The 26,080-nt window shown below is 38.9% G+C and overlaps 2 protein-coding genes across 2 annotated transcripts in view; both read left to right on the top strand.

Moving 5' to 3' along the window:
• The window catches only part of ncam3 (neural cell adhesion molecule 3), a 32,046-nt gene extending 28,870 nt beyond the window's left edge, over positions 1-3,176 (top strand). The window contains exon 16 of the mRNA XM_079503603.1: positions 754-3,176. Coding sequence (XP_079359729.1) covers positions 754-796 — 43 coding nt within the window. The 3' untranslated portion in view covers positions 797-3,176. The remainder of the gene's footprint in view (positions 1-753) is intronic.
• A 2,264-nt stretch (positions 3,177-5,440) lies between these two features.
• On the top strand, positions 5,441-13,175 carry LOC306925270 (uncharacterized protein). Its single transcript, XM_079503997.1, has 3 exons — positions 5,441-5,552; positions 10,512-10,628; positions 12,915-13,175. Exons 1-3 carry the CDS (start codon positions 5,483-5,485, stop codon positions 13,124-13,126), a joined length of 399 nt encoding a protein of 132 aa, XP_079360123.1. The 5' UTR covers positions 5,441-5,482; the 3' UTR covers positions 13,127-13,175.
• The last annotated feature ends 12,905 nt before the right edge of the window (positions 13,176-26,080 follow it).

Here is a 26,080-nt window from a genome sequence, read left to right as displayed (position 1 = left end):
ATCGTCTATTTTCAAATATCCGATGCCCCCCATGTGGCCTCTAGCTATATAGTTTATTCTTCTGGGCTTGTTTTCATACACCTAGTTGCGTATTTCTCAGTTGTCGGAGGGAGCACAGCAGTTAGACAAAGAGTATCAAACTTATGTTCTGTGCTTTGGAAAGAAAATATTTAGTCTTTTGAATAACACACCATTTAATCCTATTTTAGTTGAAATTGTCTTAGTCCCAAACCGCCATAATGCAACTCCTTGTAACAAAATATCAATATCAAATTCTTAGTCTTTTAGTCTTAAAAAGGACAACTTTATTTTTTTTTCAACCAAGGTTCATGTTTTAGGTTGTTATTAGAGAAAGTAAAAGATGAGTGTTAATTATTTTTCATTTGCTGCTTCCTTTCGTTTTAGGGATTTTAGCTGTTTTTGACGGGGGCGGGGGCATTCGAGCATGGGGCTAAATATGTATTTTGTTTACAAGATTTTATAGCGATTTCTTTTTTATTTTATTTACTATAGTCCTACTAGACCACAAGAAATTACATCTGGCCACAAAAGATCACAGGATCTACTGAATGTGTCAAACTGACATATTGAGCCTATGACACACAGTGTGGCTACCTTCATATTCAGTAGATCCTGTGATCTTGATGTGTTATTTTCTTTCCGTTTAAAATACGTAATTTTGGCACATTTAATATAAGCCTATATCAGTTACAATTGTTCATCTGAATGACAAACGGTCTCTTTTCTCTTCAGGAAAACCCCGCACAAAACAGGCCCGCCCGCCACGGACGCGTGATGTCCTCAACTAGATGTGCGTCGTCGTCACCAGTGAGTGATCACATTATAGAAGAAGACAATCAATCAAGAAGCTTATCAATCAATCAATCAATCAATCAGTGGAAAGCTACTGATCCCCAGCAGACAGTGTGTGTGTTGAAGACTTTGAAAAACATTATGCTGATGACAGTCGGTGACTGCAGTGGAAGGCAGTGAAGATGCCTTCAGCGAGGAAACGGGAATGTTTCTGGCCTCCATGAGGGAAAGGAGACTGGTACCATTCTTTACTATGGAAGGTGATGTTATGCATATTTCGAGAATATATATGGCACATTTGAAACATACAGTACCAGATCCTGAAATAGGGAATACAAAATCAAAATAAATCCTCAGTAGCTTGTGTTTTAGGCCATTCATTAATTCATTCATTCATTCATTCATTCATTCCATCGCCACCATATTGGAACATATTATAAGTACCTAAAGACTAAAACTTTAGTATATACTTGTATTTAGTTGCATAAACATTACTGTTACTATCTATGGCAAGATAACTATTATGTCTGACACAAAACAATAATTGTGAAAATGAGTTGAGTAGACCATACTCAGCGAGTTATGATGGTTTTAATTGTGAATAGACATCCTGCTTCTATAGACATACAGTACATGGGGCATACTGTACATGCATTATGGCTTGCCCCTGCCAATATGGCAGCTGCATTGGCATTATTGCTTCTATCTACATGATTCAGACTCGTTAAGTCCAGAAACGTCCCACTTCCCCTTCGGGCATGTGATAAGACGGCAGACAAGGTTAATTAAATAAGGTTAGGAAGCGAAGACCGTACGGTGGACTCCATGTTGCTCCCTGGAAGGAAAGAAACATGCGCAGTTGAGACCAGGAAGTACATTTGGGCATGTACAAATGTATTGGCATAAACCAATTCATCGTTTTTGTTATCATTCTCATATTATTACTAACGATGCATCAGTATAATAGCTGCCTCTTACTGTATATTTTGTTCATAATGTTATTTCGACAACACTTCTGGTTATAATATTTATATCATCAGAACATAGGTGGTCTTTGCTTTGCATCCTAATTATGCATTCATCACCTGTTTGAAGACTTTTACAGGGTAAAGTTACAGTTGTGTTGTTGTTAAGTTGCTATTTCATTTGCCTGCCTAACTTCAAAGATTTTTACCTGCTACATTATATTTTGACTGCATACAATGACGTTGTATGCAAGGTTTTATTTTATTTTATATATATGTATTTTTTAACCGTACTTATTTTTACACCTTTCATAGCTTAGCTCTTTAGGCAATTTCTAGCCTTTAGATGGGAGCAAGCTCACAAAAGTGCCCTAGAGTTTAGGTGCCATTTTAAACACGTTTGTTTTGTGAACCATTGTTTTTTATGTCAAACTTACAAAAATACAGTCACAAAGCACATACTTATATTGTTATTCTCCACCTAACCACCCGTGAATACAATGTTTAATCTAGCAGATATACTTTTGTTTATAATGTTCAGTCACTTTTTGGTATAATGTTCTTATCCCACTAACCCTGCATCGGTGTGGCGCTAGCTGCTTTTTATGTTTTGTTAATAATAATAATTATGCTATTTTGGCAACACTACATGTCAATAATAATATTATTCACATCATTTATAAATGTCAAATATGGCCGCTTATCTCCATAAAATGGGAACTAAACATCTTATTTATTGAATCTAACAACATTAACTTAAACTGTCCGGGAGTCAATTTAGATGAGAATTGATCAGAGGAGATACAGCCTTTTAGTATTATATAACTAACCTTTTATATATATATTTTTTTTTTTTACTTAACACCGACGACAGAATGACAGGAATTAAGTCATTGTGATATAATACACTTACTTATAAAACGTATAAATTGTGTCTGACTCTGAAACCTCTTATAATTTAAACACTTAACTAACGTAAGAGGTTGTGATGAGTCGACTAATAAAGTGCACCAGTAGCCATAAGTAGTCAAACATCCTCCCATTTATTTTTCAAGGACCTAAATATCTTTTCTAAAATAGTAGTATTTGTAAGTGAAAGTTAACCAGTGCTAATTTGATTTTGTTATGTTATTACTACTAACTGTTCATATTGAGTGGAAAGCCTAATTCCTGCTCTGTCGCAGGCCGGCACGTTAAAAAATAGCCGTCCTACAAGCTCACAACATATCACGTCTGCGACGCGTTGTGAGCTTGTAGATCGGCTATTTTCGGTGTGTGTGTGTGATGCTGTCAAAGTATATGAATCGGGCTGAAGAGAGAGGTATACTCACAATGCCGCAGGTCTCCTACCTAGTAATAATGTAATGTTCTTTTTTGCCAATGTGATGTGAATTATACCTTCAAACCTGCAGCAGCAATATTTAGTCACATGTATTTCCATCGGTGGCCCACTATACACGGTTTGAAACCGTCATTTTCTTCTTATTTTTTAACGGTGAAATCAGGCGATCTGGGACAATCTTTTGTTGTTGCGGTTTTCAAAAGGCAGACCTTTTATTAAAATTCAGTTTCAGCTTCACCTACAGTATAGCTGATGGCTGATCAGATGAATGATGAGCGCTTAGTTGTTGGGGTTGGGGTGGTGGGGGGGGGGGGGGGGGTTGCAGTTAGGGGTCAAGTGTCTTGCTCAAGGACACTGGAAGGCAGACTGGGCGGCGAACCGGTGACCTTGCCGCCTCGCTCGGTCTCTACCCACTCAGCCACTGGCCTCTTATAATCACGTAGTCGGCGCTGAGAAAGGAGCCCATTATGGAGGCAGAATGTCGACTGGGGCTCTCGTGATGAAAAGCGTCCCTTGTCCCAGACCGCGTGACTTCAACCCACAACAACACTGTACATGGACTGTACATACACATTATTGTTACAGCTTTGATGACTTTTTTTGGATTTTTTGTTTTTTTTGGTATTAAATATTTGAAACTATGAAGAGCCTGTTTCTCCTTATCGAGCTGTGTGTGTGTGTGTGTGTGTGTGTGTGTGTGTGTGTGTGTGTGTGTGTGTGTGTGTGTGTGTGTGTGTGTGTGTGTGTGTGTGTGTGTGTGTGTGTGTGTGTGTGTGTGTGTGTGTGTGTGTGTGTGCGCGCGCGCGCGCCACTGGACATGTTTAACCAATTAAGGACGGGAACCCCTTTCGGTGCATGTTTTAAGCATTATGTTATACATTATGTTACCGGTACCGGTATACATTCTTTCAGATCGAAAAATTCTCACTCAAATCTTTGCTTCAGGGGGTTCCCTGGAACAACATATTTTCAGATGGGGGTCTGCGGCCAAATACATATACATCTGGGGCTCCTTGACATGAAATTGTAGAGAACCACTGACAGAAACATATAGGTGTTTGAGAAAACTGTCATGATTTAGAAGACATTTTGTAGAATGAGTTGTCAGGTCTAATATCCGTTGTGCATTTATATCCATCATCACATCATGGCGCCACCAGACGATCGGGCAGATCGAGATGAAAGCGATATTGTGGCGGTATCTGCTTGACTGGTTCATGAAGTTTCTGTGTGTGTGTGTGTGTGTGTGTGTGTGTGTGTGTGTGTGTGTGTGTGTGTGTGTGTGTGTGTGTGTGTGTGTGTGTGTGTGTGTGTGTGTGTATCAAATGTAAATGAGATCACATGCCAAAGCTAAATGTTTGATCTATTATTGTTCCTCCATTATTTTCTTTCCAGCCCACCTGTGGGCTCCACTACAATTATTTGAAAACTTTAGTTACTAGTTACTTAATTTTGATTAGAAAACATACATTAACCACTTCAACCCTATACTTTTCGGCCATTTGAAAATAGTCGATCTACAAGCTCACAATGCGTCGCAGATCTGCTATTTTCAATAGATTTTGTACACATTTTGAACTTGTGAAATGGCACATTCTGCACAATGAGTACTTTTACTTGTAGTACTTTAAGTACATTTTGATGCCGATACTTTTGTACCGCAAAAGGTTCACCCCAGAACAGGGAGGGACATGTGGCTAGCCCGCTATGCTAATGAGATGCTGGCTGCAGTGTGTTGAATATGCTGCATTGTTTGTTTTTCTACTGTCTGACTGACGAGACTGACAAACGTACAGCAGAGATAAGTATCTGTGAAACCAGAACCACACCAAGAATGTCCTCTCTCTCACACACACACACACACACACACACACACACACACACACACACACACACACACACACACACACACACACACACACACACACACACCAAAACGGTAGTTATGGAATGACCTCTATCTGATGGCATGTGGCATGGGTGGACCTGCGACATAGGAGCGTGCCTCATACCACATGCCAGGTAAAGCGTGCGTGTATGCAGCTATGCACACACACACACACACACACACACACACACACACACACACACACACACACACACACACACACACTAAATTAGTTATCACAAAGCCTTGCTTTTATTTTTATTTCAGTTAAAGTGTCACTATGTTACGGGAACTTACGGCAATATGTAACACACACACACAAACACACAAACACACACACACACACACACACACACACACACACACACACACACACACACACACACACACACACACACACACACACACACACACAGAGCAGCCAACCCGAGCCAGACAGACATAACTGTATTCATTCACACATTGGGTCCAGAGATGAACGGTGTTCCTACCATGATGAAGATCCTGCTCTGCATTCTCCTGCTCTCTGCCTCTCTGTCTCCAGGTAAGACCACCTCCTCTGGGGATGGGGGGGGTCCATGCCTCTGCTTTTGACATCCCCCCTCTGGTCATTAATTGGCAGTGGTGATAGGATATGTTTTATTATCCTATTAGCTTCTGCCTTTTGGTCAGACTGAAATTATAATACACAGAATTCTTAAACTTTTTGTTGTCAAGGACACCCATAACTAGAGCTACAAACCCTGTAAGGGTCCATTTGGAAACCCCCTATAAAGCGATGTGACGCATTGTGAGCTTTGTAGATCTGCTATATTTTATACATTTTAAAATGTGAAATGGGACATTTCTGCACAATGAGTACTTTTTTTCTTTTGGTACTTTAGGTACATTTTGATGCCAGTACTACTTTTGTAGTTTTACTCAAGTACATTTAGAATTCCGGACTTTTACAGACTATTTCTATATTGCAGTATTGATACTTTTACTTACCGGTAAGTACGAAATGTGAGTACTTTTTCCAACACTGCTTGGTGTGATGTGTTGTCAACGCACTATATACGTTTGTATTATACATACAGTATATAAATACTGTGTAATCTATCAGTTGCTTCAATTATAAAATATCCCCATAGTCGAATCAATAATAGAAAACTAAATCTATCACTCATTCTTGAGATGAGGGACAAAAGTGGAAAAAACATGTCCAACACATAAGAGCCTTATTTATGTTAAAAATAAATTAATTCATAAAAATAAAAGCACTTGCAAAGTTAAATGTAATACAGTTGTGTATTATTATGCCATTCGTTTCATTATATATTTTTTCATATGCCATCTAAATTAGTTAAAAGCAGGCACTGTACCCAAAAAGGCCTGTATTTAGCCTGTCCCCAGCAAGTTGTCACAATTTCAAACTGCCAAAAAAGTGTTTAATACTGTCACAATCACATAAATATACATACTAAATGAAAGTAGATTGTCAACAACATAGCAAACAATATACACGGTTAATTTTAATTTATATTTTAAATTCAATATCTCATATCAAATGTGTGTCCCACGTCTCCGTCAACTCCGTCAGGTTTTTTTAAAGTCTTAAATTAATCAGAAAATATTGTCGACAGATTTAGCCTGAAGACTCCTTTTCCAAGTCCTGTTTATATTTGTTGCAACAGTGGAGCACCTGGTCTGACAAGCATTCAATTGTTTGATATTTTAAACAAACAATGTTGATATCAATGTGGTCACAGCTTTTACATGTCAACTCCGTCAGGACATTATTATGATCTTTGTTAAGAATTCCAAAATAATGTTTAGTATTTTAGTTTAGGGTTAGGTTTAGCTAACAACTGAAGAAAAACTAAATGGATAAATTGTACTACAGAAGGTTAAGATGAAAACAAATGCCATTTTGTCAACTCCGTCAGACGTCAACTCCATCAGGTTTTGTGTCTGACGGAGTTGACATGTATCTGACGGAGTTGACAAAAGTGTTCCTAAAACAATAAAATTATAGTTTTTGAATAATGGGAAGTATTCTAATTTGGCAGACAGTTAGAGCATGCCTTAAGGAACATTTTTGGCTATAGGGCCATCACAGATTTGTCTCGTGGTGACCATGGCAGCCATCTTCCAAAATGGCCGCCACCTGATGTTATCTTACAATAACTCAAGTTCTACACCACCTAGGATCTTGATTCTGGTGACTAATATTATATTTTCAAGGATGAGGGATACAGTGGTACAATTTAGATTTTCCCTATGACCATGGCAGCCATTTTTCAAAATGGCCGCCACCTGCTGTTATTTTACAATAACTCAAGTTTTAGACCACCTAGGATCTTGATTCTGGTGACTAATCATACATTTTAAAAGATGAGGAATACAGTGGTACTATTTAGATTGGTCCTGTGACCATGCCAGCCATTGTTTTTCAAAATGGCCACCAACCTGCTGTTATTTTACCAATAATTCAAGTTATAGACCACCTAGGATCTTGATTCTGGTGACTAATCAATGTAATCATACATTTTAAAAGATGAGGAATACAGTGGTACTATTTAGATTTGTCCTGTGACCATGGAAGCCATTGCTTTTCAAAATGGCCACCAACCTGCTGTTATTTTACCAATAACTCAAGTTTTAGACCACCAAGGATCTTGGATCTGGCGACTAATCATTACATTTTCAAGGAGACTTTCCTTTCATGACATCGTTGCTGCAGCAGTTGATCTCCTTACGGCGAGCGGTGGCACACTCTGGGTCTCTTGGGCGTTGTATCTTGGTGGCCTCCTGCCAGTGTTTCTCCGTCCTCATGAGCTCTGTGTTCTGGGGCTCTTACATTGTCTTGGCTGGAGATTGCTTTCCTGCAGGGTCCAGCCCAGTCTTGTGCAGATGGCTGCTGGCCCACCTGGAGGCCCCAACCTCAATTGTTCGGTTGGTGTGATTAGGTGGGGTGGTCTTCCCCAATCAGGATGAGGGGTTTGACCCTTTCAAACCGTTGTAGCGGCAGTCTGGCCAAGTGTCTGTATTTAGTTGTGAGGCTAGATACAGGATACGATTGCTCACCCAGCCCCAGGTGACTTGAGGTGAAGGCTCCTTTGATTTGGTAACATTGCTTTGGTTGACATGCTGGGGACACAGAGAACGACACTGATGCCTTCAGTGTCTGCACATCCTGCCTGATAGTTCTGAAGGCAGATCTTCAGGTTTTCCGTTGAGGCAGAGTCTTTCGCTCACTGTTCACCTCAAGCAGGACTTCAAGGTGTTTGCCTTTGCACAGGCTATATGGCTAGGACTCGTGCTTCAACCACTCCGAGAACTCCAACAGGGTGTTGGTTGCTCCTGGGCCGCAGAGCATTGTGCGGCGGAATTCAACTCTTATCTCTGGTGGCAGCTTGTTGAGGAGTCGTGCAACTTGTGAGCCGCATCTAAGTGCTGTGTCTCCCTCTGGGCCTAGGGTTGTTAGCATGCACACTTGCTATTTTCCGCAACACTAATTCGTGGGGCTGTCCAAACTTGTTGTTTAGGTGTCACCCGGGTCTCTGTTGGTGAAGTCGGGTCTATAGGTGGTCTAGAACATTATTAGAACGTTATTTAGTATGGGGATATTAATACAATCTGGTAATAAATTCCTTACCAAGAATTTTCTTCACCAATGTGTTTGGAAGGGTGTCTACTAACATATCCCACATTGCTTTATATTCAACCACCCTAGGGGAACTTTTGACAGCTGCTGAAAGTTGGGGTACCATCAACAACCAATATAAGGCAAAATGTTCATTATGCTTATAGCATGTGACATGTCAAACTAGGGGGTTTTCATGATTCTGAATGCATTCCAAGCATTAGCTATGCACGAAAAACACTCATTGGGCTGAAAACGGCCATAGCCGTCATCACAAATGTGATTAGGTCAGCACATTTGGGCACATTTGGGCAAGTGGATATGGCCGAATTTAGCCCAAGGAGTTTGACCCCTAGTTTGGCCATAGACCCCCTAGTTTGGCCATAGCCACTTGCCCAAATGTGCCCAAATGTGCTTACCTCATCACATCTGTGATGATGGCTATGGCCATTTTTAGCCCAAGGAGTGTTTTTCGTGCAAAACTAATGCTTGGAATGGATTCAGAATCATGAAAACCCCCTCGTTTGACATGCCACATGCTACTTAAAGCATAATGAAAATTAGAACATTTAGCCTTATATTGGTTGTTGATGGTACCCAACTTTCAGCAGCTGTCAAAAAATCCCCTAGGGTGGTTCAATAGAAACCAATGTGGGATATGTTAGTAGACACCTTTACAAACAAGAAAATTCTTGGTAAGAAATGTATTCCCAGATTTGACATTCTGATAATATTCCCTGACTAATTGGTAAAATAATAGCAGGTCCGCCATTTTTGAAAATGGCTGCCATTGTCACAGGATAAATCTAAATAGTACTACTGTATTCCTCATCCTTGACAATGTAGTATTAGTCACCAGAATCAAGATCCTAGGTGGTGTAGAACTTGAGTTATTGGGAAATAACAGAAAGTTGGCGGCCATTTTGAAAAATGTCTACCATGGTCACAGGACAAATCTAAATAGTACCAATGTATCCCACATCCTTGAAAATGTATGATTAGTCACCAGAATCAAGATCCTAGGTGGTGTAGAACCTGAGTTATTGTAAAGTAACAGCAGGTGGCGGCCATTTTGAAAAATGGCTGCCATGGTCACAGGGCAAATCTAAATAGTACCACTGTATTCCTCATCCTTGAAAATGTGGGATTAGTTACCAGAATCAAGATCCTAGGTGGTCTAGAACCTAAATCAGTTCAACTTGTCAACTCCGTCAGATGTCCGTCAACTCCGTCAGACGTTGGTCACATGATGTTATTGTTAATTTCCAAAGAAATAGATGATTCAATGTCAAATATTTTGTGCTTATGTATTGAAACACCAACTGAAATACTACTTAATGATGCTTTTTATTTTTTTTAACATGGTTTTTATGTTATAATATTGAAAGTAAAGGTTGAAAATGAAGGATTTGAGAAATGGGATATTTCATAATAGTGTGATATTGGAATAAAACAATATTAAATTAATTGTATTACTTAACTTGACTACTAAAAGCCATTATAAGATAACTGAGGACTTTATAGTATTGTTGAAATTATCAAATTAAAATAAAAGGGATTTTAGTGTGTCTGACGGAGTTGACATAAATCAGTTATAAAGTGCATAAATGTCCCATTTTAGAAATAAATGTTATGCGAAAAACCTGTTCCTTCTCAAGATTGGTAGTTGAGACCTGTGTCTACAAATACATCCATTTCATTTTAATGGTTCTTAAAATAAAATAAAATCTGATTTGAAAAAGGTTTTGTCCCTTATCTCAAGAATGAGTGCTATATGATGTTCTGTCACCTATCAAGTATTTACAATCATCTTACATTTTGACCCAAATAAGGGTGCCAGGTTCAATGTGGTTTTGTCTTTCTCTGTTTTGCCAGCTTTGTCGTTGACATGCTACGTGTGCAGCTCCACTGCGACCAATGAAGAATGCAACATGGACAATCAAACATGTCCTGAACCACTGGACACGTGCATGACCATCGTAGACGTGCTGGGTAACTATAGCCTGCTCTCTAAAACCACTGTAGGCCAATAGGTCATGATATGAACTCGTCGTGACTTTTGCTGCAGACAATCATGTCTGGTGTAGAAAGACAATCAGAGATCCTTGATGCGGCCTGCTAAAATGTCTGTTGATGTCTTAACTGACCATGATACTGACCATGATACTGACCATGATACTGACATGATACTGACCATGATACTGACCATGATACTGACATGATACTGACATGATACTGACCATGATACTGACCATGATACTGACCATGATACTGACATGATACTGACCATGATACTGACATGATACTGACCATGATACTGACCATGATACTGATCATGATACTGACATGATACTGACCATGACACTGACCATGATACTGACATGATACTGACCATGATACTGACCATGATACCGACATGATACTGACCATGATACTGACCATGATACTGACATGATACTGACCATGATACTGACATGATACTGACAATGATACTGACCATGATACTGACATGATACTGACCATGATACTGACCATGATACTGACATGATACTGACATGATACTGACATGATACTGACCATGATACTGACCATGATACTGACCATGATACTGACCATGATACTGTCATGATACTGACCATGATACTGACCATGATACTGACATGATACTGACCATGATACTGACATGATACTGACCATGATACTGACCATGATACTGACATGATACTGACCATGATACTGACCATGATACTGACATGATACTGACCATGATACTGACATGATACTGACCATGATACTGACCATGATACTGACCATGATACTGACCATGATACTGACATGATACTGACCATGATACTGACCATGATACTGACCATGATACTGACCATGATACTGACATGATACTGACCATGATACTGACATGATACTGACCATGATACTGACCATGATACTGACATGATACTGACCATGATACTGACATGATACTGACCATGATACTGACCATGATACTGACATGATACTGACCATGATACTGACATGATACTGACATGATACTGACCATGATACTGACATGATACTGACCATGATACTGACATGATGCTGACATTACTGACATGATACTGCATGATACTGACCATGATACTGACCATGATACTGACATGATACTGACCATGATACTGACATGATACTGACATGATACTGACCATGATACTGACCATGATACTGACACCATATGACATGATACTGACATGATACTGACATCAATGCAATTGATTATGCAAGGGATAATGAATGGCTAGGTGGTCATTGTTGATAAATAAATCCCTGACAGGGTGATTAGCCACTGATGCAGAGCAGAGGTGGCATAATCAGAATCATAGATTTATAAACAATGGTAAATGGTGCATTTATCCAAAGTGTTACATAGACTGTGCATTACATTCCCCTATTCACACACACATTCATACACAGATGGCGGCGGAAACCATGCAAGGCACCGGCCAGCACATCGGGAGCAATTAGGGGTTCAGAGTCTTGCTCAAGGACACTTCAACACTAACTCTGGGGGAGCCCGGGTTCGGACTGGCAACCTTGCGGTTACCATCCGGCCACTCAGTCTGGGTCCGAGTGCACTTCAATTCGGCATACAGTATCGCAAACGTCGCTCACTCTCTGCTGATTTCTGATTGTCTGCACCATTGTTAAATTGACGCACGCACACACACACACACACACACACACACACACACACACACACACACAGACACACACACACACACACACACACACACACACACACACACACACACACACACACACACACACACACACACACACACACTCCTCTCTCTCTGTCTCTCTAATTAATTAGTCTCATGTCATGCAGCTGCGTACAGTTTCTCCCGGCGAATCCTGCCTATGCCATAGAAAGCATAGGTGAGGCCTGGGCCGTGGCTCAGCGGTCCAGGCACCGTGGCTGGTAATCCAGTATGGCAGTGTGCCGCGGGTTCGACTCCCGATCCCGACGGCCCTTACTGCATGTCACCCCCCCCCCCCCCCCATCTCTCTCCCCATTTCCTGTCAACCTACTGTCTGTCCCTCCATAAGCATAGGTGTGTTCCAGTCTACCGCCGCCTTGACCAATGACCACCTAGCCATTTATTCATTATCCCGCTTATTACACGGCTACTTAAAAAAGAAAATTAATACATTTACCCATGCGTGTGTGTGTGTGCGTGTGCGTGTGCGTGTGCGTGTGTGTGTGTGTGTTGCTGTGTGCAGGTAACAGTAAGTCCATAGTGAAGCAGTGCGCCAGCAGGGCCACCTGTCTGGGTGCCGCAGCGGCCGGCGTGGTGGACGAGGACGGGAACGGCAGCACCATCAACTGCTGCAGCAGCAGCAACTTCTGCAACCACAGCGGAGCCGCTGCGGCTCGCGTCCACGCAGCGCTGTGGCTTCTACCTCTGCTGGGATTACTGCTGCTTTCACACTGAAGACATGTAGTACTGGGATGTGTCCATTGTTATAATAACGCAGTGGTTTTCATTCCACCAGTGGTCCTTGAGGTGAGGGGGTTACAGCCTCCAGCTAAATGATGGAGAGTTGGTAACCAAATTGAACATTATTAGATCTTTAACTCTTGATTTGATTGCATTTTACGCACTCGAGAGGTAAATTATTGTTAACCCATTTTGACATGAGATCAGATTCTAAAAATGTCTTCTACATCCTGACAGTTTTCTGAAAAAGCTATGTTTCTATGTCAGTGGTTCTTTGACTTTTCAAAAATAGCAGATCTACAAGCTCGTAGCGCGCCACTCGGTGGTGCGCTATGAGCTTGTAGATCTGCTATTTTTCAATAGCTAAAGCATAACATAATGCTAACACCAAAAGGGGTTCCCGTCCAAAATTGGTTAAACACCTGCATTAGGTGTCAAATAATTCTTATTTTGACAAATGTCTGCTTTATCTCTCCTAATGGTACCACATCAATGCAGCATGGAATTGGGGACAAAATCATATCCAACGGCAACAAAATGTTTTATAGTTTTGGGTCTACGAGGCTAAATCTCAGTGGTCCGTACATGGCTTACATGCCAAAACAAATAATGGGCATTGATATGAAAAGGGTTGAAAACCACTGTTATAACGTTGCTGTCGTCGTGCAGAAACCTTCCACATTCTATATTTGTGTTGTTTTTTCGTGAATGAATGCCCTAGTTGATCATCACACTATATACAACGTCACACGGAAGTAGTATAGCAGACCCACAAGCTCGAAGTGAAGCTTGTCGATCTGCTACTTTTGCTATTTAATTGGAATCCAAAAAAAGACCCTAACAGAAACCAAATAAATACAATGAAATAATTAGTTGAAAATAAATCAAGCATAACTCGTTTTATTACATGGTTTGGTTGAATGCTTGATTCTGATTGGTCAATCGCTTAATTCAGCGGTGAACAGACCGCTGCCTAATCAAACCCTCTGAGCACCAGCTGTGCGGCTGCGCCCCGCTTGATTTACTGCTGTTTCCAACATGACAGCCATGTAAACACACACACACTAGTGACACACAATGTCATTTACATTGCTCTTGCAAATGTTTTTGAAAACATTTGAGCGAGAAATAGACGAAGCAGGACCCGAAAATGGATTCTATTTGATCAACTCACTTCCTTGTTTTCCGACAGTGCTGCAGCCCTGCAGCTGGGCAGACGCAGCCAGCGCGAACTTATGGAATACTTTTTTTGTTGTGTTTTGGGTCAATGTATTCATTTATGTTAGTTAGCCATGTAATAAGTGAATTATCTCCCGACAATGACCACCTAGCCAGATATTATCCCTTACTTAACACACATGATGATCCGCTGATCTGTTTCCACTACTTTTGTCATACGACAAAGTCCAGAATAGGAAATAATACAGTACAAGGCTTAATATGCTCGACAGACAGGATATTATTTCAGAACATGGATATCGTTAGGTGTATATGTACAGGGGTAATATGGCACATTCAGTATGTTGTGGCTTTTGAATGTTTCTAAGTGCATATCTGTAAATATATCTATATTGTATGTGATGCTTAATTATTTAAAACCTGATACGCTGTCGTCAGAAGCAATAAGCTGAGCAACTATATGCTGTATAGCAGAGTCAGTGTTGTAGTTCATATAACATGTGACATCAGTATTGGTAGTAGTGGTGAGATAATATTAGCTTTAGCTTATGGTGTGTGCTGCAAAATGTCAACCTAACGAGGCTGTGGTAAAAAGAGAGAGAGAAAAAAAAAAAAAAATAAATTCACATGGACCTATAGGTCAGGACATGTCTTTCTGTTATTCCTTGAGTGACATAAACGTTCGAAGGTATCTTTTGCTTTTCATAATGAATACAAAAAATCCCACCCGTGTGAACTGAGTGGTGCAACTCCCCTCTCCCCCTGCCTCTCTCTCTCTGTCTGTCTCTCTCTCTCTCTCTCTCTCTCTCTCTCTCTCTCTCTCTCTCTGGCACAACAGTGCCACTTTTGCCCCTACTGGTACTCTAAACATAGTCACATAGGTTAGGACGGACATTGCTGTTCCTTGGAGTGGTTGCACCACTCAAAAAATATAAATTTAAGGTGGAAAGAAGGAGTTTTTAAAGGAGTAAATAATAAAAACTGGTCATACCAAATGGGACCCAATGCCTCCCTTGCTTGGCACTTAGCATCAAGGGTTGGATTGGGGGGTTAGATCAACTACAAATGATTCCTGAGCGTGGCTGTGGCTCACCGCTCCAAGAGATGGTTCAAATCATAAATGCGGGGAACAACTTTCACATACAGCAATGTATGTGACCAATAGTAGGACTTTAACCTTTATATAATAGCCGGGAAGCCACAGGCCCAAAAGCTCAAGGAATAGAGATTAACCTGTGATGTCACTCATGAGTCTAAATTCAGCCATAGCCAGTTGCCCAAATGTGCCCAAATGTGCTGGCCATTTTTAGGCCAAGGAGTGTTTTTTGTGCAAAGCTAATCCTTGGAATGGATTCAGAATCATGAAAACCTTCTAGTGTAAAAGGGGAAAAAACATAATTATAGTGAGGGGAAAAAGGGGTATGGGATTCAGATTTTATGGGGGCCAGTTTCTCACTCATTTCTTATTTTAAACTTGGTGTCAGTAAAAAGGAACAGGTGCAGCATGGTGACTGGGCATATCATGCTGGTTGTTTTTATTTATTTTTCCAAAAAATATGTTTTAATTAATTCAATATAAACAAGGTGGAATCAGGGTGGAACAAGGCAGAAAGAGCCTGCTGGTTAATCAGTCAGGGACCAATCAGAAGGCTGACAAAGGGTATATATTCGGAAACAGCTTCCTGTTCTGTAAACTGCACTTCCTTCCAGGTGATTTGATGCCTGGTGGCTGAGAACAAGCTGTGAACAACTTGGTATGAAAAAATTGTTGATTATTTAAGAGCGGATGAGCCATTCTCTTATTGGAGTCCAGACTGTGATCCTGAAGCAAAGAGAATTCAGTCAAGTTTAATGTTGTGAAACCACACTAGGCCACTAGCCTGTTGCTAATGCTAACCATGTCATAACATACTTGATTTGCTTGTTTGAGTCCAGATACTTGATAGAAACCAACTGGGGTTGTGAGAATGTTGTCTTGGTGTTTTAATCGTACCTTAGTGCAACACTGTAACATTGTAGTGATGTTTATGAAGAAGTTTGATGCTAACCACTAATGAGCTAGCTAGCTGCTAGCCTTGATTACTGAGGCAACAGCATGGCAAAATATTAAAGGGTCATTCTGCTCATTTTGTTGACATGAACACCACTTGTTTGAGTCTCTTAAGACACTAATGGTTTGTTGTAGTCAGTGGTGTAAAGTAACTAAGTTTTACGTACTGTACTTAGTACAATTTTGAGGTATTTGTACTTTACTTGAGTATTTCCAATTTCCAATACTTCTACTCCACTAGAAGAGGCAAATATTGTACTTTTACTCCACTACAATTATTTGAAAACTTTTGTTACCTTTTGTTACCTTACTTATTTTAGCTTTTAGTTAATTATCTTAATTAAGATACGATTTTGGTTGTTAAAAAAGATTGGCATTGTTTTAATAATAACTGATCTAAATATGGGTATAATAATAGCAATGATGCAATGCTTAGTAATGTATGAATCATGCTTTACTAATGAATAATTAAGTAACTAATGGTTAATAGTGTATAGTTATTATAAAGTGCTACCAAATAAAAATATTATATAGGCTACAGTAGTATTTATTTGATATGACATATTATTTAATTATATATATTTTATATCCCTTTGAAGCTCTATGTTCCCCTAATCCCTAACATTAAATTTTATCCAAAGCCCCTCAGTCCCTCAACCTGATAAGTGCAATAAGTGTAATAGTGTATTAAGTGTAATAGTGTAATAAATGTAATAGTATAATAGTGTAATAGTGTAATAAGTATAATAGTGAAATAAGTGTAATGGTGTAATTGTGTAATAGTGAAATAAGTGTAATTGTGTAATAGTGAAATAAGTGTAATTGTGTAATAGTGTAATAAGTGCAACAGTATAGTAGTGTAATAGTGTAATAAGGGTAATAGTGTAATAGTGTAATGAGTGCAATATTGTAATTGTTTCAAACAAGTTCTACTCATAGTGTTGGCGGCAGCTGGAAGAAGGTGTCATACAGCTGAGTTCTACTCAAAGTTCTGGAGGTCCTGAAGGACTTCACGGCATAGTGACTCTGTCAGTGACACAGAGAACAGGGAGTGTCGTGCATGACCTCGACACAGCTACATTATGCCAGCTATAGGCTGTCCACTGCTATGATTTTTCACAATTACAGTATTCCAGCTAGGGTGTTATGTCTGTGTAACTAAATCTTTTGCTTCTATTTCTTTCTTTCTGGGTTGCCTGATGCATCATGAGGACACCTCTGACCTCTACACCAGCTGTGGAATAGAGGGTATTTGCATGACATCATCATCATACCCAGAAGTTATGCAGGAACGCCTACTGAGTGGCAAAAAACTACTTTCTGGCCTTGACAGCCCGTATATCGAAACAGAAAAGTCTTATTTGATTGTATTAAACAATGTTAAACAACGTTAAACTCACTTTGGCACTCGATTTGCCATTGACTTGATGCATGCGCATACCCTCTATTGTGGTGCCATTAGACATGACTAAGTTACCAAAGTCCTGAAGGTGCCATACAGCTGAGTTCTGTCCTCCTCACACAGTGACTGGTATAAGGGTCCATTTGGTTCCATGTGTACACTCTCAGAGTTACAGACCTGTAAGGGTCCATTTGGTTCCATGTGTACACTCTCAGAGTTACAGACCTGTAAGGGTCCATTTGGTTCCATGTTGGTATACAGACCTGTAAGGTTTCATTTGGTTCCATGTGTTACACTCTCAGAGTTACAGACCTGTAAGGTTTCATTTGGTTCCATGTGTACACTCTCAGAGTTACAGACCTTTAAGGGTCCATTTGGTTCCATGTTGGTATACAGACCTGTAAGGTTTAATTTGGTTCCATGTGTTACACTCTCAGAGTTACAGACCTTTAAGTGTCCATTTGGTTTCATTTGTACAAATGCTTAACACCATGTTGCATTTGTATGCATGTGTGTGTCTTCTCATATTGCTCTCAAGTTGTGAGTTATAACAAATAACTGAAAAAAAGATTAAATTTTCATTATCTCTAGGCAATGTATCACATTAACTATTGGATTAGTAGACAGGGAGTGCCACCACTGCTATGATGTTGTTTTTTCCCCACAATTACAGTATTCCAGCTAATCTGTGTAACTAAATCTTTTGCTTTTATTTATTTGTGTCTGGGTTGCCTGATGCATCATGAGGACACCTCTGACCTCTACACCAGCTGTGGAGCTGTGGTGCCATTTTGGAGTACCTGACACGGATCTGTGGAAAATGTCATCTGAAGGATGCCACTATACAGAATACATTACAATACACACATTACAATACACACAACGCATACATTACATGTCTATAATAGGAAGACACTGCATAACATTGTGATAATGCTAGCTTATTCCTGTAAATAAAAAGCCATGTTGGGAGATAAGCTATGCATAAAAAAATACAAAACACAAAAATGTAAAAACGCATCAAAAAGTTGATCAGGACAATGCTTTAAGGAAACACTTTTTGGGTCAGTGAAATGGGTTAGTTCATTGAGGCTGAACTGTAAATCTGTAAAAAGTCATTGACCACCCTGTATAACATATTACAATTATGTGTGACTAACTAAAAACTATGAAAGTCATGAGACTCACTATGAAACTCCCTCACTGACACCATACATACATGAAACTATATGAAAGTCATGAGACTCACTATATGACACTATGAAACTAATTTTATGACAGTAAGTTAAGGTCGTACTAGGTTGGTGTCTTGGTGTCATAGTATGTTGGTGCCATAGAGCTGCCATTGAGCCCCATTGTAAATTCTCAAATTTGAAAGCACTATATTTCTAAAACGATGAAACATTTCAAAGATTCCTTTTCAGGCAAACATGTCCACCGTAAGATGAACCTAAATAGGTTTGATTGGGGTTTCTAGGTGTAATTATGTAGGACTAGTAGCATGCCAAAATTTGTGCTATTGCCATTGAGAATGCATTGGGCGTTTAAGTTAAATAACTCAGAAACTACAAAACATTTCAAAGTAAAAAGTTCCAGCATGTGTCTCCACAGTAAGCTGAATTAGAAAAAGTGCGAATGGAGTTTCTAGGTGAAAGTGTTTTTTTGACGTGCCATAACCTGCCATTGAGCCCCATTGTACATTTCTCAGATTTGAAAGCACTATATTTCTAAAACGAAACATTTCAAAGATTCCTTTTCAGGCAAACATGTCTACCGTAAGATGAACCTAAATAGGTTTGATTGGGGTTTCTAGGTGTAAGTATGTAGGACTAGTAGCATGCCAAAGTTTGTGCTATTGCCATTGAGAATGCATTGGGCGTTTAAGTTAAATAACTCAGAAACTACAAAACATTTCAAAGTAAAAAGTTCCAGCATGTGTCTCCACAGTAAGCTGAATTAGAAAAAGTGCGAATGGAGTTTCTAGGTGAAAGTGATTTTTTGACGTGCCATAACCTGCCATTGAGCCCCATTGTACATTTCTCAGATTTGAAAGCACTATATTTCTAAAACGATGAAACATTTCAAAGATTCCTTTTCAGGCAAACATGTCTACCGTAAGATGAACCTAAATAGGTTTGATTGGGGTTTCTAGGTGTAAGTATGTAGGACTAGTAGCATGCCAAAGTTTGTGCTATTGCCATTGAGAATGCATTGGGTGTTTAAGTTAAATAACTCAGAAACTACAAAACATTTCAAAGTAAAAAGTTCCAGCATGTGTCTCCACAGTAAGCTGAATTAGAAAAAGTGCGAATGGAGTTTCTAGGTGAAAAAGATTTTTTGACGTGCCATAACCTGCCATTGAGCCCAATTATAAATGTCTCAAATTTGAAAGCACTATATTTCTAAAACGATGAAACATTTCAAAGATTCCTTTTCAGGAAAACATGTATACCGTAAGATGAACCTAAATAGGTTTGATTGGGGTTTCTAGGTGTAAGTATGTAGGACTAGTAGCATGCCAAATTATGTGCTATTGCCATTGAGAATGCATTGGGCGTTTAAGTTAAATAACTCAGAAACTACAAAACATTTCAAAGTAAAAAGTTCCAGCATGTGTCTCCACAGTAAGCTAAATTAGAAAAACTGCGAATGGAGTTTCTAGGTGAAAGTGATTTTTTGACGTGCCATAACCTGCCATTGAGCCCCATTATAAATGTCTCAAATTTGAAAGCACTATATTTCTAAAACGATGAAACATTTCAAAGATTCCTTTTCAGGCAAACATGTCCACCGTAAGATGAACCTAAATAGGTTTGATTGGGGTTTCTAGGTGTAAGTATGTAGGACTAGTAGCATGCCAAAGTTTGTGCTATTGCCAATGAGAATGCATTGTGCGTTTTAGTTAAATAACTCAGAAACTACAAAACATTTCAAAGTAAAAAGTTCCAGCATGTGTCTCCACAGTAAGCTGAATTAGAAAAAGTGTGAATGGAGTTTCTAGGTGAAAGTGTTTTTTTGACGTGCCATAACCTGCCATTGAGCCCCATTGTACATTTCTCAGATTTGAAAGCACTATATTTCTAAAACGATGAAACATTTCAAAGATTCCTTTTCAGGCAAACATGTCTACCGTAAGATGAACCTAAATAGGTTTGATTGGGGTTTCTAGGTGTAAGTATGTAGGACTAGTAGCATGCCAAAGTTTGTGCTATTGCCATTGAGAATGCATTGGGTGTTTAAGTTAAATAACTCAGAAACTACAAAACATTTCAAAGTAAAAAGTTCCAGCATGTGTCTCCACAGTAAGCTGAATTAGAAAAAGTGCGAATGGAGTTTCTAGGTGAAAGTGATTTTTTGACGTGCCATAACCTGCCATTGAGCCCCATTATAAATGTCTCAAATTTGAAAGCACTATATTTCTAAAACGATGAAACATTTCAAAGATTCCTTTTCAGGAAAACATGTATACCGTAAGATGAACCTAAATAGGTTTGATTGGGGTTTCTAGGTGTAAGTATGTAGGACTAGTAGCATGCCAAAGTATGTGCTATTGCCATTGAGAATGCATTGGGCGTTTAAGTTAAATAACTCAGAAACTACAAAACATTTCAAAGTAAAAAGTTCCAGCATGTGTCTCCACAGTAAGCTGAATTAGAAAAAGTGCGAATGGAGTTTCTAGGTGAAAGTGATTTTTTGACGTGCCATAACCTGCCATTGAGCCCCATTATAAATGTCTCAAATTTGAAAGCACTATATTTCTAAAACGATGAAACATTTCAAAGATTCCTTTTCAGGCAAACATGTCCACCGTAAGATGAACCTAAATAGGTCTGATTGGGGTTTCTAGGTGTAAGTATGTAGGACTAGTAGCATGCCAAAGTTTGTGCTATTGCCATTGAGAATGCATTGGGCGTTTAAATTAAATAACTCAGAAACTACAAAACATTTCAAAGTAAAATGTTCCAGTATGTGTCTCCACAGTAAGCTGACTTAGAAAAAGTGCGAATGGAGTTTCTAGGTGAAAGTGATTTTTTTGACGTGCCATAACCTGCCATTGAGCCCCATTATAAATGTCTCAAATTTGAAAGCACTATATTTCTAAAACGATTAAACATTTCAAAGATTCCTTTTCAGGCAAACATGTCTACCGTAAGATGAACCTAAATAGGTTTGATTGGGGTTTCTAGGTGTAAGTATGTAGGACTAGTAGCATGCCAAAGTTTGTGCTACTGCCAATGAGAATGCATTGGGCGTTTAAGTTAAATAACTCAGAAACTACAAAACATTTCAAAGTAAAAAGTTCCAGCATGTGTCTCCACAGTAAGCTGAATTAGAAAAGGTGTGAATGGAGTTTCTAGGTGAAAGTGATTTTTTGACGTGCCATAACCTGCCATTGAGCCCCATTATAAATGTCTCAAATTTGAAAGCACTATATTTCTAAAACGATGAAACATTTCAAAGATTCCTTTTCAGGCATACATGTCCACCGTAAGATGAACCTAAATAGGTTTAATTGGGGTTTCTAGGTGTAAGTATGTAGGACTAGTAGCATGCCAAAGTTTGTGCTATTGCCATTGAGAATGCCTTGGGCGTTTAAGTTAAATAACTCAGAAACTACAAAACATTTCAAAGTAAAAAGTTCCAGTATGTGTCTCCACAGTAAGCTGAATTAGAAAAAGTGCGAATGGAGTTTCTAGGTGAAAGTGATTTTTTGACGTGCGATAACCTTCCATTGAGCCCCATTATAAATGTCTCAAATTTGAAAGCACTATATTTCTAAAACGATGAAACATTTCAAAGATTCCTTTTCAGGCAAACATGTCCACCGTAAGATGAACCTAAATAGGTTTGATTGGGGTTTCTAGGTGTAAGTATGTAGGACTAGTAGCATGCCAAAGTTTGTGCTATTGCCATTGAGAATGCATTGGGCGTTTAAGTTAAATAACTCAGAAACTACAAAACATTTCAAAGTAAAAAGTTCCAGCATGTGTCTCCACAGTAAGCTGAATTAGAAAAAGTGCGAATGGAGTTTCTAGGTGAAAGTGTTTTTTTGACGTGCCATAACCTGCCATTGAGCCTCATTATAAATGTCTCAAATTTGAAAGCACTATATTTCTAAAACGATGAAACATTTCAAAGATTCCTTTTCAGGCAAACATGTCCACCGTAAGATGAACCTAAATAGGTTTGATTTGGGTTTCTAGGTGTAAGTATGTAGGACTAGTAGCATGCCAAAGTTTGTGCTATTGCCATTGAGAATGCATTGGGCGTTTAAGTTAAATAACTCAGAAACTACAAAACATTTCAAAGTAAAAAGTTCCAGCATGTGTCTCCACAGTAAGCTGAATAATAAAAAGTGTGAATGGAGTTTCTAGGTGAAAGGGTTTTTTTGACGTGCCATAACCTGCCATTGAGCCCCATTGTAAATGTCTCCAATTTGAAAGCACTATATTTCTAAAACGATGAAACATTTCAAAGATTCCTTTTCAGGCAAACATGTCCACCGTAAGATGAACCTAAATAGGTTTGATTGGGGTTTCTAGGTGTAAGTATGTAGGACTAGTAGCATGCCAAAGTTTGTGCTATTGCCATAGAGAATGCATTGGGCGTTTAAGTTAAATAACTCAGAAACTACAAAACATTTCAAAGTAAAAAGTTCCAGCATGTGTCTCCACAGTAAGCTGAATTAGAAAAAGTGCGAATGGAGTTTCTAGGTGAAAGTGTTTTTTTGACGTGCCATAACCTGCCATTGAGCCCCATTGTAAATTTCTCAGATTTGAAAGCACTATATTTCTAAAACGATGAAACATTTCAAAGATTCCTTTTCAGGCAAACATGTCCACCGTAAGATGAACCTAAATAGGTTTGATTGGGGTTTCTAGGTGTAAGTATGTAGGACTAGTAGCATGCCAAAGTTTGTGCTATTGCCATTGAGAATGCATTGGGCGTTTAAGTTAAATAACTCAGAAACTACAAAACATTTCAAAGTAAAAAGTTCCAGCATGTGTCTCCACAGTAAGCTGAATTAGAAAAAGTGCGAATGGAGTTTATAGGTGAAAGTGTTTTTTTGACGTGCCATAACCTGCCATTGAGCCCCATTGTAAATTTCTCAGATTTGAAAGCACTATATTTCTAAAACGATGAAACATTTCAAAGATTCCTTTTCAGGCAAACATGTCCACCGTAAGATGAACCTAAATAGGTTTGATTGGGGTTTCTAGGTGTAAGTATGTAGGACTAGTAGCATGCCAAAGTTTGTGCTATTGCCATTGAGAATGCATTGGGCGTTTAAGTTAAATAACTCAGAAACTACAAAACATTTCAAAGTAAAAAGTTCCAGCATGTGTCTCCACAGTAAGCTGAATAATAAAAAGTGTGAATGGAGTTTCTAGGTGAAAGGGTTTTTTTGACGTGCCATAACCTGCCATTGAGCCCCATTGTAAATGTCTCCAATTTGAAAGCACTATATTTCTAAAACGATGAAACATTTCAAAGATTCCTTTTCAGGCAAACATGTCCACCGTAAGATGAACCTAAATAGGTTTGATTGGGGTTTCTAGGTGTAAGTATGTAGGACCAGTAGCATGCCAAAGTTTGTGCTATTGCCATTGAGAATGCATTGGGCGTTTAAGTTAAATAACTCAGAAACTACAAAACATTTCAAAGTAAAAAGTTCCAGCATGTGTCTCCACAGTAAGCTGAATTAGAAAAAGTGCGAATGGAGTTTCTAGGTGAAAGTGTTTTTTTGACGTGCCATAACCTGCCATTGAGCCCCATTATAAATGTCTCAAATTTGAAAGCACTATATTTCTAAAACGATGAAACATTTCAAAGATTCCTTTTCAGGCAAACATGTCCACCGTAAGATGAACCTAAATAGGTTTGATTTGGGTTTCTAGGTGTAAGTATGTAGGACTAGTAGCATGCCAAAATTTGTGCTATTGCCATTGAGAATGCATTGGGCGTTTAAGTTAAATAACTCAGAAACTACAAAACATTTCAAAGTAAAAAGTTCCAGCATGTGTCTCCACAGTAAGCTGAATAATAAAAAGTGTGAATGGAGTTTCTAGGTGAAATGTTTTTTTTGACGTGCCATAACCTGCCATTGAGCCCCATTGTAAATGTCTCCAATTTGAAAGCACTATATTTCTAAAACGATGAAACATTTCAAAGATTCCTTTTCAGGCAAACATGTCCACCGTAAGATGAACCTAAATAGGTTTGATTGGGGTTTCTAGGTGTAAGTATGTAGGACTAGTAGCATGCCAAAGTTTGTGCTATTGCCATTGAGAATGCATTGGGCGTTGAAGTTAAATAACTCAGAAACTACAAAACATTTCAAAGTAAAAAGTTACAGCATGTGTCTCCACAGTAAGCTGAATTAGAAAAAGTGCGAATGGAGTTTCTAGGTGAAAGTGTTTTTTTGACGTGCCATAACCTGCCATTGAGCCCCATTGTAAATTTCTCAGATTTGAAAGCACTATATTTCTAAAACGATGAAACATTTCAAAGATTCCTTTTCAGGCAAACATGTTCACCGTAAGATGAACCTAAATAGGTTTGATTGGGGTTTCTAGGTGTAAGTATGTAGGACTAGTAGCATGCCAAAGTTTGTGCTATTGCCATTGAGAATGCATTGGGCGTTTAAGTTAAATAACTCAGAAACTACAAAACATTTCAAAGTAAAAAGTTCCAGCATGTGTCTCCACAGTAAGCTGAATAATAAAAAGTGTGAATGGAGTTTCTAGGTGAAAGGGTTTTTTTGACGTGCCATAACCTGCCATTGAGCCCCATTGTAAATGTCTCCAATTTGAAAACACTATATTTCTAAAACGATGAAACATTTCAAAGATTCCTTTTCAGGCAAACATGTCCACCGTAAGATGAACCTAAATAGGTTTGATTGGGGTTTCTAGGTGTAAGTATGTAGGACCAGTAGCATGCCAAAGTTTGTGCTATTGCCATTGAGAATGCATTGGGCGTTTAAGTTAAATAACTCAGAAACTACAAAACATTTCAAAGTAAAAAGTTCCAGCATGTGTCTCCACAGTAAGCTGAATTAGAAAAAGTGCGAATGGAGTTTCTAGGTGAAAGTGTTTTTTTGACGTGCCATAACCTGCCATTGAGCCCCATTATAAATGTCTCAAATTTGAAAGCACTATATTTCTAAAACGATGAAACATTTCAAAGATTCCTTTTCAGGCAAACATGTCCACCGTAAGATGAACCTAAATAGGTTTGATTTGGGTTTCTAGGTGTAAGTATGTAGGACTAATAGCATGCCAAAATTTGTGCTATTGCCATTGAGAATACATTG

This window comes from Electrona antarctica, assembly GCF_951216825.1.
Source record: "Electrona antarctica genome assembly, chromosome: 6".
Lineage (NCBI taxonomy): Eukaryota > Metazoa > Chordata > Actinopteri > Myctophiformes > Myctophidae > Electrona > Electrona antarctica.
Note: the sequence above shows the minus strand (reverse complement) of the source record. Positions and strands in the feature narration are given on the sequence as shown.

Excerpts from the sequence above, each read along its gene's own strand:
- LOC306925270 (XM_079503997.1), top strand. The coding sequence starts at position 5,483 with ATGAACGGTGTTCCTACCATGATGAAGATCCTGCTCTGCATTCTCCTG. Across the intron at positions 5,553-10,511 it reads CTCTGCCTCTCTGTCTCCAG|CTTTGTCGTTGACATGCTAC; the intron begins GTAAGACCACCT and ends CTGTTTTGCCAG. Across the intron at positions 10,629-12,914 it reads GACCATCGTAGACGTGCTGG|GTAACAGTAAGTCCATAGTG; the intron begins GTAACTATAGCC and ends TGCTGTGTGCAG.